Source organism: Chironomus tepperi, unplaced genomic scaffold (genome assembly GCF_022539635.2).
Source record: "Chironomus tepperi strain 1889 unplaced genomic scaffold, CSIRO-AGI_Ctep_v1 contig_467, whole genome shotgun sequence".
NCBI lineage: Eukaryota > Metazoa > Arthropoda > Insecta > Diptera > Chironomidae > Chironomus > Chironomus tepperi.
This window is the reverse complement of record NW_027226589.1, coordinates 1,013,944-1,035,846: the sequence shown is the minus strand read 5'-3', so window position 1 is coordinate 1,035,846 and position 21,903 is coordinate 1,013,944. Positions and strand designations below refer to the sequence as shown.

Sequence of the window (21,903 nt, the reverse complement as noted above, 5' to 3'; positions counted from 1 at the left end):
ATATTGTAAATGTTAACTTTGGCGCTAAAAGTGACTTTTATTAAATAAGTAACCAAAGTTTTCAACTCTTAAATTTGGCGACTTAAATTATAATTTTTGTTAATAAGACGAAAAAATTTTTAAACGCAGAAAATTAAAAGCTGCAATATTAGCCTTTATCTTGTAATTCTCAATTTCAAATTAAAGACTTTCAATTTCCAAAAACATAAAATTTTCATATTAAATTGAACACAAAAAATTCTATAAACTTCAAAGCAATTTAATTTTCTCTGAGCAACTTCACTTCCAAGAACAATTTTGATTAAAAATTCCACAAAAAGAACATTTTTTGGGGGGCAGCAAAAGGTTTTCATTTTCGTTATTTTTTTTTTCATAAAAAAATTTTGCAGGGGGAAAAATTCTTTAATTAATTTTCGATGGCTAAGAATAGAATTTTATTTGATGAAAAGGCAAGAATAAAAACTTATAGCGTGGGAAACGGATATGCTTACCTTTCTCCCTAGAATCTGGTTTATAGCTGCTGACTCTTTAAGCGTACATTCGGCTACCACCTGGAAAGTAACGAAACAAAAATATTTGAAAATTTTAATTACTTTTTAAAATAAGAAATTCGCATTTTTAAAGCAATTAGCTATCAATGTTTGATGTGTAAATTTATTTGAACAATTGCTTGAAGTAATTTTTATCTAAAAACTTGAATTAAGATGCTCAATTAAAAAATTTTGATTCTTAATCAGAAGGATTTAAAACCTCAGTCCGAACTACAAAGAAAATTAGATTGAATGTTACCTGTGCTCTCATCTCCTTCATGTAAAGCATAAATGCATTTAGTGGCTTCTTGATATGTGGTTTCTTTCTATCATTTGACTCTGAACTTTTTGTATTCTCTGATGATATTGAACTAGATGTATTTTTACTCTGCTCTGAAGACGATCTAAAATGAGGAATTTGAGGGGTTTCTTAATATCTTAGTATTTTTTTCTCAAGCAATATGTATGTAAATTTATTTGTGAAATATAACGAACTTTTATGATATAAAAATCAAGTTAAGCAACAAAAAAATAAAAAGTTAAAAAAAAATACAGTTTTGATGATAAACTATCAATCTAATTCCCTATAACCAATAAAATCTAAATTTTTTTATGACCCTAATCCATTATTAGAACTGAAATTTCCACGAAGAGGTTCAAACCATATAAAATCCCACTTGACACCATTTTGATTAGAGTAATAAACAAAATTCTTCATATTCTTGTTTTGTCCCTTCGATGATTCAACAAGTTATTTTCACGAAGAAAAGTCCCAAAGAACAGAAAAAAACATCCACAAGTCGCAAGTGCGCAACAAGAGGATGAAAAAAAAAGTTTGAGTTCAATTTATTGTGTCACAATAAGGAAATTAGAAAAAAATTAAACGAAAAAAGCTCATGAAAAGAAAGGCTATCAACAGAGACCTGACCGAACGGCAAATGATGGCTAACGATTAAAAGTTGATATCCGTATTGAGTAAGTGATATTTATATGCAAGAAACACTCTAAGGGAGGTAACTCATCTGTAGATCCATATAAGTATGGGCGAAATACACATATTTATTGGTTTTGAAAAGACAAAATCGTCGAAATTAAAAATAAAAATTTTGATATCATAACTTTGATCTGAAAATTGTATGAACCCCGGGACAAATCTCTTTGAAAATCAATAAATTTTAAAATAAAGGTGACTAAATTAAAAACAAACAAATAAAGTCCTTACTACGTGTTCTGCTACTTAGGATTTATCCAAAAAATAGTTAAATTCTCAATATATTAACAAATATGGCAATAATACAATAATAAACCAAAGAAGGCACATGCCATCTACCTCTTAAAACCCTGTTGAATATTTCGATTACTACTTCCATTATTATTATTTTGATGATGATTTTGACTGCTTGCAGCAGTTGCACTTTTAAGAAAGTCAAAGAATGTCTTTGCATTGGTCGGTGAGGGCATAATATTTTGATTATAATAGTCACTATCACCATCATTACTGTTGGGACTTTTGGAAGCTTTGCTGTTAGCTGTGCTATGATGATGATGATGATGATGATTGTGCCCATTGTTAGTATTATTACAATTATTATTACTAGAACTACTGTTATTATTGTTACTATTGTTATTATTATCATTATTATGGTTACTTTGATTGTTATTATTATTATTTATCAGGTCATTTATTTGTTGTTGCTGTTGCAGCTGCTGTAGGAAGTTGTGCTCAATAAGTTTATGTAGAAAGAATCGGACACTGTCATTATTCATTAATCCATGTCCAGTTCCTTCATCACACGAGTCCTCTGCTTTTGACGACAGATCTTCTTCATTTTCATTCTCAATTTGCTGCTGTTGTTGGTGCTGTTGACTGTTGGCTAACAGTAGACTAGCTGCAGCATTAGCAGCGGCCTGTGCATTCACAGTCGTCGATTGACCAGCAAGTGGCGTAAAATGTTGTAGGAACGGTGACATTGTATGCAAATACCTGTTTGTTAATTTTAAATATTTATCCAAATGCATCTTAGCCATCGATCCGTCCATCAATTGCTGTTGTGTTTGTTGATGCTGTTGCAACAATAAATATTGTTCCAATTGATGCTGTTGCAGTAATAAATTCGGATTTATTGAATTTCCATATGTATCACTAACATCCTCATCCACACCATTTGTTGTCACTGATTTATTATTTTCACAATTTTTCGACTGCGTTGTTGCCAGACATACATCATCATAGTCAACATCGGCGCGAACTGTATTCACTTCCGTATCGTCGTCTGATTTTGGTGACCGCGTGGATTTTGTGCATAAATTTAATGGCTCATTAAAGCACTCCATATTGGCTGCGATGGCCCGTTCGTTAAATTACAATACGATAAACTTTTTCCTTATTTTTGTCACTTTTATCGTCACTTTCTTGCAAAAAAAAAATAATAATTTGAAAAATGTCTTCTTTTACGGTAACTTACAACTACATTGATGACACGCACACAAATATAGATCACTGAATGTTATCATAATACACATATACAACCTTAACATAGGATTCGATTACACTAATATTAAGAAAATGTCTTTGTAGTTGTGATTTCCCTTTGATGTCACACACACACACACATATACAATCTCGTAAAAAGTTTTCCTTTCCTTTGACTTTCGAAAAATATAACTTTTAACTGCGTCGATGTATTTGTGTGTCGGAAAACTTCCTTCTTTGATGTGATGGCTTTGATGGATGGCCGAGTTTTCTTACTTTTAACTTTTTATTCTTTCTTTCCTTCTTTTCTTCTCTTGAGAGAATTGAGAGAAAATGCTCAGGGATTTTCCTGCTTTTGATTATTTTTGTATATTTTTATTTAATTTTGTTGGACTTTGGATAAAGAGGATTGAAATTTGGGATATTGTTGAAGGTTATGTTGGGTAAATTTGAATTTTTGGGCTTTTATTGAGCTTATGAAGAGTTAATTTGAAATTAATTGATATTTTGGGCTGTTTTGAGATTATGCTGCTTTAATGTTTGATAAGTTTCAGATATTTAACTTAATTTAGATACTCTGAATTCTGATTTTGAGACAGACAGAAGAGGATTTATTGCATTCTTGTTCAAAATTGTACTTGCTTTTTAGTTTTGAATTTAGAAACTTTAGAAACTTTAATCTGGTTCAGAAACAAATTGAACTGACTCTTCAAACTTAATTTATCAGAATTATGGAATTATATGTCCTTGATCTTGAAATTCAAATCATCAGTCTTCCAAAGTTATCATCTAGGACTTTCAGTAATTATATTTCTATCTCACTTCCCCAATATATTACTTCTCTTTCTCTCGGTTTTTTAGCTTCAAAATATTTTCTTCTTATATTTTCCGGAATTCAAGCCTCGCTTATCTCCCCCAACCCTCCTTGCATTCTCTTTCACCAAGTCAGTCTCTCTCTCTCTCTCAATAGCTTTTATTATTATTTTTTTCTTCCTTTTCTTTTATGAGCTCTGGAGACTGATTTTCCTTTTTCTTGTTGAATTCTTTCCTCTTCTTTTTGTATGTTTCTCTGGCTCGAATTTTACTCTGCGAACACGACTGGAACTTTTTTGTGTGTTTTTCTTCTTGTTTATGTTCGGAATTGAAATATTTTTTTGTTCTTTCGCTTGCTTTTGATAAAAATGGAGATCAAAGCTTCCTTGATGCCTCTTTTGTATGTCTAGAATTTGTTGTTGTTGTATATTTATAATGAATATTTTGAGGAATGATTACTATGATTACTATGATTGTGGTGATTTTGAATTAACTTATTAAAATTTGTTTGTTATCGGTTATTATGATTGATTTGGGTTTTGGCGATTTTCTAAAATTTTTGTTAACCTTTCAGTAATAACTCTGCAATTACTTTAAAATGCACTATTTTTAAGCTTGTTTATCAGTGATGAATTTTTTCATGTGTTTTTCGAATTACTGATCTTAATTTGCTCAGAGCTTTAAAAGTTTTCATCACAAAGTGTTAATCACGTTATCACTTCTTCTTCACTATTTTTATAGTTTTTGTTCTTATTTTTTTTAAAAAGTTTTTCTTTATTTTTTCACTTGTTCATCTTAATAGGTTCGATTTGGTTTTTTGTGACTTTTTTTCAAATATTTTACCAATGATTAAAGCATTCTTAGCAATAATTTGTCAATTTGTAAATTTCTACAGTTTTTATTTCACTAAATATTTCAATATCTTTAGTCTATTCGCCTTGTCTCTCACTTAAAATGTCAATTTAATCCTCATTTCTTCTTATTCACTTGAAAAGTTCAATAATACTGTAAATTTATGACCTTTTTAAGCACCTCATGCTGTCTTATTAAGCACTTCACAGTCAATTTAATTAATTTTTAGTCATTATAACTTCTCAAGCCTTTTTCTGTTCATTTGAAAATTTCAAATGTGAAATTAAGCATACGATAATGTTTAATTGTTGATTATTTATTGTGATTTTGAAGTTCAATTATATTTAAAGTTTAACACTTTTTTATTGGTATTATTGAAGATTTGTTAACATTTTATTTTTATTTTTCAATCAGTTTTTTTCTGTTAAAGATTATATAAAATTTTTAAAAGAATTGTGTAAATAATTAGAGAAATATAAAATTTCAAAAATTTTCTCATTGACAATTTTTCTCATTTGCGCGCAAGTTTAATTTTTAAAATTTCTACCTTTATTGTTTTCACATTCACACAAAATATATCTCAATAGTGTTGATGTCACTGAAAGAATACTTTATAATATGTGAGATTATTTTCGATAATGTTGAGAGATTTTACATGGTTTTAAGAGTTTGAGTGATGCGATTAAAGATATTTTTTGTAGAATCCATGCCGAGATATTTGAAGCAATTATTCAAATAAATAAAAATTGTTTATAATTTTTAATAATTTTTAAATTTTTTGAAATGAGCTCAGTTAGAATTCAAAATTTTCATATTAGTCTCCAAAATATTTCAGTTTTAAGCATAAACACAACAATAATTAATTTATTGATTAAGTAAGCTTCGTTAGAACTTTACCACAATAGAAATGAAAATAGAACAACTAAAAGAAATTTTGCTCATGAAAGTTCAACATATAAATAATTTCTCTCATTTTCTGTCATTTTGCTACATCCAGACATGAATTTCCTTTACGTAGATTCTCCGACTGTCCAAAATTTATTGTAATACTCAGCAATCAAAAAGTTTTCTTTTTTGAAAAATAAAATTTATTTTTAGACACAAGAAAAACTTTTTTATCAAAAGTTTCCTCACTTCAAAACAATTTTTTTTTCTTTGAAAACTTATTAATATATTTTAAATTTCACTTTCAATTTTAATTAATTTCAGTTCATTTTTCATCAGAGAAGTGTTTTTAGAGCTTAACAAAAAAATTTTCAATCACCACTTTTTTCACCTTTTCTGCCTCACTTTGCTGTGTATTTTATTTCATCTTCCTTTATTTTCTCTCACACAGAAAATCTCATCGCATCACCCCCAAACCTCCAACTCAACCACCCTTACATCTCTCCTTATTTTCCCTTTGATGGATTTTAATTTTCTCACATTACTTTTGTAAATGTTGAATTTTATTGATTTTTGCAATACAATCAAATGTTGACTTCCTATTGAATTTTTAATTTCCACATAGCAGATTCGCTTTTTTGTCATTCTTTTCATTTTGTTCCCATTTAGGACGTTTGTAGTTTTAGATGTGCTTGGCGTTATGATTAATGAGGAAATTGTTATGGTGACGGATTTATGGAAGTCAAAATGAACGTTTAAAAGTATGTTGTCTTTATCAATTTTAGATGGAAACTTTCAAGGAAGATCTAGCTTTGTTCTTGAATCTACTATACCTTAGTTCTGTGACTCATGTTTTAGGAATATTTGCCCTCGAATATGTCTACCAAAAATTATATGAATCAAAATAGACAAAATAAATTTACTATTTAATTTATATTTTGAAAAATTTGAGAAAATGGTCAATTTTGACTTAAAAACTAAAACATTTCATCAAGTTTTATTTCATATAAACTGAAATGGATTTCATCTAAACATTACGAATGTTTCCATTTTTAGAATTTTGAATTCCTCAATTTTATAAATGAATTCAAAAAATCTGTATAATGTTCCTCAGATTTGAGGTTAAGACCCATGAATTTTTAAATTTTAAGCTTCTGATGTAAAATTTAAAAAAAATTCTAAGTTCCCGATTTGGTTTATTTTAACCAAATCAATATTAATCACCTAATTCAATCCTTTTAAACTCTTCCTTCTATATCAAATCCTCTCCTTACCTTCCAAAAAATCATCCATCTTGTATAATTCCTTTATGAGCTAAAAACTCCACAAATCAAATGAAAATCAACAAAAAATTTTCATTCCTTTCCCAACATTTTTTTTACTCTCACAAAAAAAAAATCGTCGACCACGAGAATTTTTTTGTGTGCCAGTGGAAAAAAAATTATCAACAAGTTATTTTTTTCTTCAACAAACTTTTTTTTTTATTTTTGTTGCTTTTCCTTTTTCTTTTTTGGACATGTACACATAGTGCATACAGAGACACCGAGACACTATTTGTGTGTATTTGTATGGATGTGATAGATTTATGGTCCTCGCGCGTGTCCTTGTAATATTCTTCGAATTTTTTCTTTTGTTTTTTAAGTGAGGCAATAATAATTGAAAAATTTTGAGAAAAATTATTGAAATTTTTGCAAAGCGCAGGAATTTTTGACGGCCTTATTACTCACGCGCTGTGTTTTACACTAGACTAAAAATCTAATTATTTTATCATCCACCCGAACTAGAAATTACTTCCTTTTTATTTCATTTGAAATGAGCCAAAAAACTGATGAAAAATCTTCTTCGAGGTTTAACTGAGATGAGATGAAGAAGTATGAGGAAATACACAACAACATTCACAATTGTACATCATTAATATCATATGTAATAGTCGTATATTGTGCTAGGCAAATAAATTTCTTTGTGTCTGAGTGAGTCCGGAGGGTTGCCAGACTCTGTAATGGAAGAATATAAAATTTCGCTGATGCAGTCGATGAGGGGTTGATGAACTTTTTTTATTTCCTTTTTCTAAGGAGAAGAATTGGAAGTGAGAAGGGGGAAGGATAAAGGAAAAAATGTAAATGCGGTTTGATTATTCCATCTATGAGTGAGTAGAGATGACTGGACTGGAATGAGAAGCTTTGGGATAATTTCAGTGGATTATGCTGGGCTACACGTATAAGTTTTTCAACTTACTATTAAAAATTGAAAATTAAATTAAAAAATTCAAAAATTTTAACTCGATATTTTAACCTCCAAATTTAAAATTTTAAATAATCATGACATTTAAATTGATCAATAATGAAATCATAAATTTAAACTTTATTAACCTGAAAAGTCACTTTACTTCCTCAAAACTTCTTCAATATACTCAATCATCCTCCATGACGACCACAAATCAATATTTCAAGTTTTTAATTACCACACAGATCACAACGATATAAAAAGCTTCATTCAACATCATTCATTCAAAAACTTCAATTCACTTATACCAAGCTGCTTGAAAAATAAGACAAATTAAGGATGAACAAAGGAGAAAATGATGAAAAAAATTGTTGAACTCGACAAGCGCAAAATAATTAGCATGAAACGAATGAACCATGTCATCAAAAATTCAAGTGGAATTAAGGTTGAGTTGATGAGCATAAATTGTGTGCTAGAAGAGTGAAATGTCATCTATATTAGATGGGTTTATAGGATGTTATGTGCTACGAAAAAGTTTATAGGTTATGAAAGATAAAAGTTAAAGCCGCTAGTAAAAAATGTAGAAATTTTGAGTTCTGAATTAAAAACTTAAAACTTTTAATATTTTTTGAATTCTAACCTCGTAATTTTTCAAGTTCTAAAAATCTATTCATCTATTTCATTTTGTTAAGTTTTAACTTCTGAATTTATTTCGTTGAACTTAAAATTCAACAAAAATTAAAGTTCAAATAATCAAAATTAAAGCAATTTAAACACAAACAACAAATCAAGTCTTCAAATATTTCCTCAAAAAAACTTTAATTCTATCGGAAATTGTCTTTGATGCTTCAAAATTCCTTTCAAATTTGCTTTCAAAGCTTTTAGGTATTTTTGCCTTTTAAAGTTTATTGTGAGCATAATTTTCATGTGAGACATCAAAGGAATATTTAATGAAATATTCAACAAGGAAAAGTTTCTTTTTTTATGTGTCAAGTGAGAAAATTTTCCTTTTTCTTCTCTGTTTTATTTGTAATTATTTGATTTAAATAAGTTTTCAATGTCGACATTTAAATGATTTAATGGAGAAATTTAGTGAGATATTAAAGGTTGAATTAAAGTTTTTGAAGTTCAAATTTTTGAGAATTTTTAGGATAGTTTTTAAATTTTGAGCAAAATTTAGGTTGATTTTTTAAATTTGGTGATCTTTTTGTTTGATATTGGAAATTTTATTTATTTTTAAAAAATAGAATTTGAGTTTTCAACAAAGAATCAGATTTTTCAGATTTTTCTCAACAAAAACAAATTTTTCTTTTCTTAGAATTTCAATTGATCCATGTAGGAGGGATAAAAAAAATAAGGACAGAATAAAATTTTCCTCTTCATCGCGCAGTGTAAAAATCGATTTTTTTTCTCCTTCGATAATTTTTTTTCCCATCTGTAAAAATTTTTTTTATTCAATTTTTTTTCTTGTTGTTGGATGCAGAAACGTATAATAAAAATGATGACGAATGGGAATTTTCTTTTTGTTCTTTAAGTGAAGAAAATTTTCTTCATGTGCAGAATTTTTTGTCGTTTGAGTCTTGTGTGGGCGTGACTTTACGTGTTTTTAAGGAAATTTTTTTGAATAAGGATTTTTTAAGGGGTAAATTGAAGGATTTTTTACTTTTTTTTGGAAAATTTATTTTATTTATTTTATTTATTTTTTGTTGATTGTTTAAGAATTCTTATCAGTTTCTCCATGTTGACCACTAAAACCTTATTTTGAACCCAAATAAAATTCGTTATTTCCACAAATAAGTAAATATAAGTGCCAACATTCAGTCAATACTTACCGTCCATATCGATGATTCGCCTCTAGACTTTCCTGTTTTGATACCGATGATACTATCGTCGGATGTGAATTGAGTACATGATGCGGGTGAACAGAAGGCAACAGACTGGTTGGTGAAAACCTAGAAGCAAAAATATAATAATTTTGTCAGTACTTTTGTAAACAAGTTCGTAAAATTTGAAGAAAAATGATACATAGAACAAATAATTGGAAGCAATTATTTTTCGCTGTTCTAGTCACACCAACTCGGTTTGTGTGATTTTCGATACACAAATTGGTCGCTAGGTACGTTGTATTTATATACCCTTTATATACCCAGAGTTGGGGAAAGCATCATTTTTCATCAAAAATTGATGAAATTAAAAAAAATAGGAATCCAATAATATAGGCACAAAAAAAAAATTTACCTCGACAGTGTCGTATTGATGGGCAGCGACGAGGGATACGGACTCCGAAAACTCGACGCTGCCGAATACATTGACGGCGTATGCCACGATGCTGCAGTCATCTCCGGACTGAGCATTGGATATGGATACTGTGTGGCGGGAAATGGATATAACGCGGGCCGCGTTAAACCTGAAAATAAAATTAAAATAAAAATACATTATTAGAACTGTATGATTTTAGATAATTTTTAAATATGTTTTGAAAAAATTGAATCTTTTTTGCATAATTTAAATTCTTAAATAATTTCTTATAGCATTTTTGAAATTATTTTTCTGCCATCTCATAATTTCCCATCATTTTATCTCACAATTTTCCATTAGTTCATTCATTTTCCAACTACACTTCATCTGTACTTGATTGCTACCATAATTACACAGCATTCTTATGCTTTTAATCCTCAATAATATTTTACAAATGAGAAAATGAAAGGAAAATTGAAATTTTTTTCCATTTTATGCTTCACTTATTTATCCATCAATGTGCATTAGTATTAAAAGCTTTTTCATGATTGTATGACAATGCGAGGTTTATGAAGTATACAAGCTCATGGAGTCAATTAGTGAGTTTTCTGTCGTTTTTGAGAGGACTTTTGCATTAAGATGGTGGATCATTGATACCGATTTAGCTCAAACATGGATTGTAGACTAAATAAACACATAATTTTTTTTATTAATTTTCTGAAGAATTTTAAAAAATGGAACAAAAATTCACACTCAGTAATTGTTTTTTTTCTTATATTTTAATTAATTTTTGCTTCACTGTGGCAAATTTTAAAGCATATTGGATAGTTTGGTACTTAAACTACTGAAAAGCATAAAAATCAATTTAAACCCTTATTGAAGCCAACTATAAATCCCGTAATTCACCAAAAAATTACCAAAAATCCTGAAAATAATCTAAACCAAAAATACACAAAGACACCAAATCCTAAAACCAAACAATAACTTTAAATTCCACTCGACAATGCCCGATTAAACATATCATAATCCATAATTTGTGAAATTACATCAAGTCAATATTTTAATAAGAAAAAAATAACAATTGGACGATTATGATGTTAAATTTAGTATCGTATCTCGAACAACCCCTTGGATAATTTCATTCACCCTTCAACATGACTCATATTTAATAATTTCATGCCTCATAATCATCTCATGTTATTGAATTCGTCTCCCTTAATCATTTTCTGTATGTTTGTGCATTTAACCATTTTATAATGCACTTTAATAACATTTTATTTCATTTCGCATGGCTCGATGAGTTTTATGATGATGATTGTTATTTTTGCTGGCATTATTTACATTGTTGATGCTTTGTTTGGTTGTCAAAATTATAATTTTTTTGCGGTAGCTTGAGATTTGAGGTAATTTTCAAAAAAAAAAATTCTCTATTTGTTTGATTTTGAAATGCTTTATCAGATTGTGACATGAACTGATTATATTTACATTGCCAGAATTTATCAAATTTCAGCCAATATCGTTTAAAAAAAATAAACCAAAATAAATCCAAACATAAAACCCTGCATAAAATTTAATCAACCAATTTCAATGCAAAATCGTAAAAAACTATAACATTAAGTCATAAAACAAACAAGATTATCGCATGACTTTACATCTTAATATCCAAAATAAAAGTCATCAATTTCAAGGTCATATTAATTAAAAATTCCAAAAATTCTCATCTTTTTTAGACCCTAAACTGAATTTTTAACCTCAAACAAGTTCAAAAGAATAAAAAAGGAGAGATAAAATAAGCAGAACTGAAAAAATGCGAATGTGAAAAAAATAAATTTTTAAGTCATTTACAAGAATGTCTGGGTATCATGAAATTAAAAACTCGTGAAAATAAAGTAGTAAGCAAGTTTTGTGGTCATTTAAGTGTTAATTTGAAAAACTGAGATTGTGTTGAAATTGAAAGAAACTTAAAATAAATTACTTGAATTAACTTGAAAAATTTAATAAAGGGGATTTATATAACAACTTTAAATTTCTGAGATATGAGATGAACTAGATTTTATAAAAAAATTCAATAAATTTATTAACTTTAATAAAATAAAATAATTTAAAACAAGGCTTACAAAAATAAAAAAAAAAAAAATCTAATGTATATCCCTGTGTATATCTCAAAATTAAAACAACCACTATGAACATCAACAACCCATTAAATCATCATTAAAAGAAGCAAAAAAGAAAAGAATTGACGACGTGCGGTCTCATTATAACTGGCACGTTCATCTCACAAATTCGGTGTAATAAATTGGCAAAAAATAACAATTTCTATCGTAATTGCTGAGATTATTTGTTGTTAAATTGGTTAAAAACACTGCAGGAAATATGGCTGGTTGAACGTGTTCATTGCAATATGGATGTGATTAAGACTAATTGTTGATACCCTCATAAGAATGAAATTTGTTTAGGAGGTTGTCTGAAAATAGTTTTTTTTGCTAGGTATTTTTTTTTTTTTTTTTTTGGAAAATTAAAAATTAATAATTTTAATCTGTGAAACTCTCAAAAATTTGTTCTAATTGTGAAAATTTCGGGACAATTATTTTCATTTGTTATATCTTGGTTTTGATGACGACATTTAAAAATTTTTTATTCCTAAAATTTTAGAAAATATTTCCATGGAATACACTGAATAACTGGATATTTTCAATATTTGTGAGTAATCAATTTTTTTTAGATACTACAAGTATTCAGAAGACTCTTATTTTCAGCCTAATTTTATGAAAAATGTCTTTTTGTATTAATTTCAGTGGTGATTAACGTTTCTGCCTAGGTACTCAGGCTTAATTGAATCATCTGTTAACTCATCACTTAACTCCTACTTAATTAGTATATTCAACAACAAGCAACAGACTAGCTCTTGATGGCGGAGTTCTCAACCATCAATATTATTCTTAAAGATACACCCCTGAATCCGAACCCAGCCTGTTCTCCATATTGTAAGTGTTCCATGCAAAAAAGGTCTTCCAAAACTGTTTCAAATTATTTCAGACTTTGTGAACCTTTTTGATACCTTTACAATTGTCTTTAGCTTATCAGTTACTCATGTAATACAACGTATTGATAATTTAACATGAGAACTTCCTTTATAAAAGACCCGAGCACTTCAAAAACAACTTTCAGTTGCCGAAAAATAAGACAGCAAAGACGACAGTTATTGACAAAGGAGATCCGTTTGTGGTTTGAGAATTCATTGAAAATATAAAATTGTGTTTTTTTCTCAATTAAACAGAATATTGAGCTGTATAAGGATTGACTTAGGAGGCTAAACAAGATTTAGTAAAGGCACAATTATTTCTATACTATGATTATGTAAGTTTTTAATATTTGTACATTAAATATTTGTATATAAATTTTGCATCTTATTGTAGATTCATCATAATAGTCCTTCTTTTCTATCATATTATTCTCTCATCATGCTACTCAATCAATCCCTTAGTACCACCAAATAATACAAATCGATTAATGACTCAACACATAACTCTCAACTGTGACTTTTCGCCATCTCAAGAGGGTCACATTTGTACAGCACAGAATTTAAACATAACATCGAGAAACATCACAGTCATAAGAGTATCTGGAGATTACTTTCATGGAGTTGCTAATGGAAATGTGAAAAATTTGATCATATCACAACAAAACTGCCGGTACATACCCGAAGGCATTTCAAATTTCTTCAAAAATCTTGAGATTTTGACAATTTCAAGATCAAATTTGTTGGCTTTGAGGTTTACTGATTTTTTTGGACTACTAAATCTTGAAAAAATTTTTATTGTTGGAAATCACATCAGTTCTATTGATGATCAGACATTCAAGTCGATTCCAAATTTAAAAGTGCTTGATTTGTCCAGCAATAAAATCAAATCAATTCCGTTTGAGGCATTTTCACTTGCAAGACACCTCAAAATTCTCACATTGTCAAATAATTTGATAAGAATTTTTGACATTTTGCCATTTCCTGTAAGCAGTGAACTAAGGGAATTGCGACTCAATGGAAATCAATTAGTGAGAATAAATGTGGCGTCAATTCAGCATACAAAAATGTTGGAATTTATGGATTTGGGTGAAAATTTGTGCATTGATTTGAAATATCCGGATGATGTGAATGATGTTGTGGGGCTATACACAAGGATTGTTAAGTTTTGTAATAATGACACTGTGGTTGATGGTGGGGGGTAGAATATAATTGATATAAGAGTTACTGTTGCTAAAATTGTTAATTTTTTAATTTTTTAATAAAGTATTTTGGAATAAAAATCTGTTTATATTTAAAAATTTTGTGAAAATCTTAGGTTGCAACGAAAGAACAAAATATTTTGCGTTTTTTGGAATTTTCTGACATAAATGATCCCGAATTTCTTTTTGAGCAGGCTCAGACTAGATCGTCATTTTAAATACCATACGAAACATTTGAGTCCTCAAAATTCTCATGTCTGCACTTAAAGCTTTCCATCTTTATTTTTATAATTTATTTTTTTCAACTTTTAATTTAATTTAAATGTGGAAGAAAGTTCTAAAGAGCATAAAAATTATACGCTTGAGGCAACTGCTACCGCAATTCACATGGAAAGAAGTTTTTGTCCTGAAAAAAAATGAACCTGAGTCCTCAAGTGCCACTTCAGCAATGAAAAAAAAAAATCTTCAACTTTTACTTGTATGTGTTGAAATTTCTTTTCTATTTGCTCACTAATTATTGTAGATGCCACTTGAGTGAATGCAGCGAACATTTTTTTCAAGTACTCTATGCGACTCACATACTTTTAGTTACACAAAGAAGTCGCATTTTGTGGAATTTTTGAAGTAGTTTAGAAGTTATGAGAATATTATGGGATTATTTAGATTTAGGAATTTTATATTTTATGAATGATATTTTAGACATGTTTGGAATTACAGTAGTGCAAATATGAGGATTTTTAGTCAAAAATTGTTAGCATTATATGACTATCGAGTCAACAGTCATAAAATGTACGATTTTCTTCAACTAAAGTCAATAATGATAAATTTATCAAAAATCCAATTATCATAAACAAATTATCGACTTGTCGGCTTGTTAGTCAGTCACATTATTAATTATTCATAAGTTTTCATCGTTTATAATTGACCATAGATGATTCAAATTGTAAAAACACGCCAACTTTGTCATTTATATTTAAATTTTTTATTTTTTTTCAGACAAATGCAATTAAAAGGGAAGTAAACGACTGAATAATGCATTTGTCGGAACTAAAGAAAAAGTATATTGAAAGGTTTTGTGCAGTTGAATATGTAATGGGTTGATATGATAGTTTGTGCTGTAAAATTTTGCTGCAAATTGATTTATTATGGATTGAAATAGTATTATCTAGGAATTAAAATTCAATTTGAAAAAACTTTGTCGAAAAATTAAGTACCCTAAACTTTGTCGAAGTATTGAACTAAAAAGCTATCGGATTAATGCAGTGAATCATCTTTTAAGATAATTTTTTATTAAAATCACTAAATTCGTCCTCTGTGCACCATTTTAGACATAAGCTACTAATCAACATTTTTGACATAATTGCATGCATCATCAATAATTTATCACCTCATACCTTTTATCATCAAATATCGAATCTCGTACACAAAGTAATAATAAAATATATATTTATCTGGAAGCCATAAAGCACAGCAAGTCGAGTTAAGTCATACACACAAAAATTGAAAAACCTTCAATTTATCTTCTTATTCATGAATGAATGAGAATTTAAATATGAAAGAATGATCATCGCGTGGCAGCTCATTAGCAAGCACTTTACTAGCCGCGACAATGGCCATTATGAATTGTCATCGTTATTATGTAATAATCGACTGACAAAACGGTTTGTTTATTTGACGATGAGCAATATTTGACAATGGCCACACACAAATGTGTAACTTGTTATTTTTTAAATTTTATTTAAGCATGCCTTATTTGGGATTTGTTTTGATAACTATTAAATGTTTTTTTTTTTTTTTTATAAATTGTTGGCGATTTTGTGACTGATATGAGAAAAAAAGTGGATGATTAGAGGGATTATAATTGTTAAATCGACGAATTGTGTGTAATCAGTATTATATTGAATTAAAGTTGGATCCTGGCTTTAGTTGTTTTTTACTATAAAGTATCGAAAACAATAGTCAACACAAGACTGTATCCACATATCCTTCTAATAAATCAGAAAAATTTACAACTTGTTGTATCATACATTATTGCTTAATTTAAAACAAAAAAAATCATTAATTACATTATTATTAGGTAGCATATCCTTTTTGTACTTATTAACCGGAACAAAGCAGTCGACACGCAATATGAATTCTTAATATCGAAACAGTTTTTCCTTCGAATGCACAACCATAAAAGTTAAAAACTATTCATTTGTTATTGTTATTAAGTTATTGACAAGGGAAATGTTAGGGCATTTAAGTGAATAATTTGTTATGTTGTTAACGATGTGGTTTGACTATTGCATTCATAAGAACGGAATTGGAAATAATGATAGAGTCGTGATTTATTGGATAATTGGGATTGAGAATATTTTGATTGGATATAGGTTTACTTGTGAGAAAGTTATGTGCTGATTTAGGAACAAATAGCCATATTTTGATCGAAATTGTCCAGATCTGTACTTATTAAACCATTTTAAACTCATTTTGTTATCAAATAATTCAAGTCGTATGAATAACGGGCATCACTACACCACCAACAGTCAGCATTTGGTCTATTCTTGTAAATAGACACTTGTTTCATCCATCCCACACAACAACTTTCAAAATTTTATCTCAATATTCATACAACTCTCAATACAAATTATCTTAAAATTATTTAAATTTTACACAAAAAAAAATTCATTCCGTGCCACATCTCATCACGATAATCACATCCATTTATATTCCCATAATCTTTTGTTTTCACCAAAAATCATGCCAAAATCAGTAAAAGAAGCAAAACAGAAAAAAAATTTCGGCGCCTCGAATTAATGCTGAATCTCTCTCTTAGTCTTATTCCTTTATTGCCATTCAGAACGGCGTGTTTATCACACAATAAATTTCGCCACGCTAGCCATGGCACCTAATCCAATATGCACTTTATATCGGAATGAACAAAATTGTTTGTATAGCACAAATACACACGTAACTCTAATTATTAACATCAACGTCTCTTTGTGCCTTCTTTCAGTTCCTTTTTACATTCTCGTTTACTTTTTTACTTAAAATTGATTCTTTTTTTATAAATACAAAATAAACGAGGAAAATAACGAGAATGAGAAAAAACCATCAATTTACACATCTTTTACGACTTGAGTTGGGTGCAATAGATGCAGCATAGAAACACGCAAAGAACGCCAATGGGCATGCATTTAAGTATCCTTTTGAAAATGGTTTCGTGAGATTTGAGGGTTCTAGTATTCTGGGAAATCAATTGTGGTTTAGTTTGGACTAAGTGTCTTCGAAGATTTCAGTTGCATACTACTTTTGATCAACTATGGTTAAAATTGTATACATAATATTAAATTTGTCACTATACTGACAATAGTATACTATTTTAGTAAATCCAATATTTTAGCAAAATTTTAGTTAGAAAATGTTAGAAAATATATAGTTGTTAGAATATTATGTAATTGTTGAAAATTATAAACTATCTTAAGAAATCTTGTATTATGTTTTGGATCGTGACTATTATGTCATACCTATTAATATGATAGTGATGATACAGAGCAATGGTACATAAACTATTTTAGTAAACTGTACACTTTTTTAGTAAATACTTTTTACTATTTTTAACTTTTTTCCTTAATCATAAACTATTCTAAATCAAAATCTCTGTACCACGTGTTAAAATAATAAGAACCCCTAATTTACCACAATAAGAAAAAAAAACTCGAACAGAATTGCGGGCTGACTGAAATAATTAATGTCTTGTCTCTCCTTTTCTGTTCTCTTTCTCCAATCTCTTCTTCATTCCATTTTTCATTCACATTAAAGGCGATGATTTCATTTCTTATTTCGTCAAATGGGCTGTTTTTTTGTGTGCGCAAAAATACTTCGTTTATTATTATTATTATTATTGAATAACAACTTTTTAAGTTAATTAAAGATGTGGAGTTCAGCACGTTTAAATGCCTTAAGGGGAAAAATTATTTTTTTTTGTGTTTGTGCTTTTTTTCTTGCTGCTGATGGTATTGAAATTATTGTAGTTTTGCATCAAAACGTGCCATTTAATTGCCATTTTTGGTGACGAGAAATTCAATAGTTCTTTTATTGGATGTTAGATACTGGGTTGATGCGAGCATATTTGGTTGATTTGATTGATTTGAGCATTAATGTGTGTTGATAACAATGACACAACATTTGTCCTGGGGTTTATTACTTGTTGTGTTGAATTATGTGTGGTATTTACAGCAAAGTTTTTGTTTTTCAAAGTAAAAAAAAAATTTCTTTATGCAAAGAAACAAACTTTAATGAATACTTAATTCGAATATTTGAGTCCCTAATATTGAACATTTAAAAAAAAAATGTCAACTTGGGGTTGGCACCTATCATTTTACAACCGTAAAGACTCAAAACAGCAATTTTTGATTACACCAATAAATTCACAATTCACCAAAAAATGAGGCTTAAATGATGCATATTATTGCTATAAAAAATAAAATCTCATAAAAAACCCCTTTTGCACTTCTTGTTTCTCCAATTTTGGATTTCTTGCCATTTTCGATGATGATACGCACGATTGAATAGCTACTAATGGTGCTATATATTCCATATACAAAAGAAATGAGGAAAATAAGTAAACAAATTAGCAATGTAGATGTAAATTTTAAGTTTTTTGGTTGATTTGCTAGTTAAATTTCTTCTTATGAATTGATACAGTCATTAAAGACCAAATGATGCGAAAGAAACATGTAGAAGGCAAAAATTATGAAAATAATAGATTTCTTATAAATTGAGGCTGGAAAAAATTGCTTTTGTGTGAAAAAATTGTTTTTTGATGATTTGGTAGCAAAAAAGCCGTTGAGAAAAGTAGAAATGTGCGGTATATTATTGGAAAATAAAAAAGTCGGCGATTGAGTATGATTTTGGCAATAGTTTTTTTTTAAGTCTCCTATTATTTTCAAGTATCATCTAATATATCCAAATGAGCCTAAATATACTAAAAAATCCAATAATCCAGATCTACAAATAAATTTCTTGTGCACAACAATTCCCATAAGACTTTATTATTCCAAAACACCTACATTAAAAAATCCTAGTGACTACAGCCTAATGTAATGCAACGTTGTATAAAGGAAGTCATCACCTTTCGCCTTCTTCCTTTAATCCATCAATTCATTGTATTCGTCATGTTTCCTTTCAAATTTTACTTGAATAGGAATTGAAATGGAACTGCAAGGTATGAAAAGAATTTCTAAAGGCTATTCATGATGTTTTTTTTTGCATTCTTTCAAAGAATTTTTTTATGTGTTTGGGATAAAAATATTTATGCAATATTGAAAAGGAAGCTAATGGCTGAAACTAGTGTATTGAATTGTATAAAAATTGTAAGAAAGTGTTAGGAAATTTTAAGAATGTGGATATTATTTTGCTATAGTTTTGTGGTCTGGAACTGAATTTGAATTTTTGAAAAAGTTTTTGAAAATGAAAATTCAGTTTAGACTCAAATTGAAGCAAAACAAATGCGCTAAAAAATAATGTTATGTGTAGTTTTGTAGTGACATTACTGTTTTTATCTGAATATGACGCAAAAATATATTTTTAATATTATTCACAAAGATTTAAGTAAGTTTCATCCAAAATAATATGCCACAATTTGGTGCTGTTTGGTCGAGATTTTAAAGTTGAAGTTAAATTTATCATAAAAACTTCAATTATAATTTTTGATTCTCATACACAAAAAAATATTTTAAATTAGTTCATATAGACCCAAAAACTAATAATCCACAATTAAAAAGGAAGTATGTCATTAAATCATCAAAAATATTTCATTTCTCATCTTTTATTTTCATTCAACAAAAGCAAAGCGAAAAAGATATTTCAAATATTTTGTACAATCCTGTCACATTTTCATTATTTTTATGCCTGCATCTTACAGACACAACTACATCAAATGAACACAAAAGAAACTGAATAACGAGTAAGTTTCTTTGCAATTGGATGACTTTGAATGTTTTGCAACATTTCTATTCATAGAAATTCATTTTTAACAAAAAATGGAAAAAGGAAAAAAATATAAAATTTTATGTACAGCGCTGTGCTGAACTAAGCTATTGTCTGAGTTTTGGATGAGAATTTCACATTTTTATTGTGTAAATGCAAGGAATTGTTAAACTTTTTTTTATTTGTGAAATGATTATTTTTTTGTAATTTATGGGGTGAAATTGAAAATAAAAGATAAACGAAGAAATTGGGATTTTAATTTTTTTTTTCTAGAAGTAAATCAAATCAGGGCTGTGAAGTGGGAAGTAATTTGGTTCTATTCAATAGAAATTGGAAGGATTTATTGCTGAAAATTTTTAGGTTGGATCTTTACAAATTTCTAAAACTAAGGTCCCTGGGCTGGATACATTATTTTCGTCCTCCATTTACATAACCCCAATAAAAGTAAGCTGAGGAACAAAATTCAGCACATTCAATAAAAATATCAAAAACAAACATCCACTAACCATAAAACGTGTAAAAATACGTAAAAAAATTTAAACAATACAAAAAAAAAAATTTAAACCTTAAAAAATCTAAAAATAATAAAAATTTCAAAAACTAAAGATTTTTTTCTAATAAATTAACAGCACAAATAAAAAAAGATCAACAAAACATTAGCCAGCAAACAAGAAATTGAAAAAAGCAGGCAAATAAATAAGAATAAATCACAAAAATGAATGAGGATTGAAAAGAAAATTGCAGGTTCCAAAAAATAATTTTTGTGTTCTGTAGATTTTAGGTAGATCACAACTTATAAAAAATAAAAATTTAAGGAACGAAACTAAAGCATGAAACAGGAAAAGAATAAATCATACAGGGAATCCTGAAAAGCATACGTTTCTATGTGATAGGATTTGGGATACATATTTTGGTTAACGAAACTGGCATCGACGCTTTATGCTAGTCACAAGTTTAAATATTATAAATATAAAGAAATGTAATGCAAAAAAACAGTTCACTTATTCCATTCCCTTTTTAGAAGGGAGGGGAGGAGCGTCTAAAAATTAATTTTTTTGGGTAACGTAATAAGTGAATGGCGCCTATCGAGTTAATCTAAATCAAAACTGGCTGAGATTTGGATTCATTTTTAGTTTACACAACATAAGTATTTCTCTTAACACACTCTTGACTATCTTTAGACTCAATTTTCATGATTTACGAAAAGGAACCCTTTGAAATCTGAAACAACCCCTACTCTTGGTTATAGATCAGTAAAAAAATTTTAGATCTTTCTTGTGTCTGCTATTTTAATCTAAAACTTACACGATAAAATTTTATCAGTGCATTATAACATACATAAACCTCCATATTCACTACATAAACCTGACTTAGATTTTGAAAGAAATTAAAAAGAAATAGTTAAACCATTTCAATTTAATATAAAAAGTAGATTTTCGTTGCTCAGCTTCTGAAATGAGGTAAAATGTACCAAAACGTTTCGAAACTTTGAACTCTAAAATTTAAATTCAATTAAATAAAATGAGAAATTTAGAGATTAAGTTGAAATTGGAGTTTTAGTGTTTTTGTAAAATTATAAAAAATTCCTAAGTAAATTAAATTCTCAACCCCAGTAAATATAACTGTTTAATATTAATTCAGCACATTCCACTTGAATTTCCACCTGGCATCTCAAAATACGAATTCAAATGAGCA

General features: G+C 28.5%; 1 protein-coding gene and 1 long non-coding RNA gene across 11 annotated transcripts in view; one reads left to right on the top strand and one right to left on the bottom strand.

Annotated features, from left to right (window-relative positions):
• Positions 1 to 21,903, bottom strand: part of pan (transcription factor pangolin) — a 71,197-nt gene that overhangs the window by 10,627 nt on the left and 38,667 nt on the right. For 6 of the 10 annotated variants that reach the window (XM_070651928.1, XM_070651925.1, XM_070651926.1 and 3 more), the window contains exons 4-7: positions 10,015 to 10,183; positions 9,609 to 9,728; positions 790 to 934; positions 492 to 551 (exon numbers count right to left, since the gene is read on the bottom strand). In XM_070651928.1, coding sequence (XP_070508029.1) covers positions 492 to 551; positions 790 to 934; positions 9,609 to 9,728; positions 10,015 to 10,183 — 494 coding nt within the window. Of the gene's footprint in view, positions 1 to 491; positions 552 to 789; positions 935 to 1,860; positions 3,658 to 9,608; positions 9,729 to 10,014; positions 10,184 to 21,903 lie in introns of those variants that run through there. The other 4 variants (XM_070651920.1, XM_070651921.1, XM_070651923.1 and 1 more) reach the window with 1 other exon arrangement.
• Positions 13,164 to 14,316, top strand: LOC139099460 (uncharacterized). The gene is made up of 2 exons (XR_011545311.1): positions 13,164 to 13,371; positions 13,431 to 14,316. It is a non-coding gene; the product is annotated as an uncharacterized lncRNA (long non-coding RNA).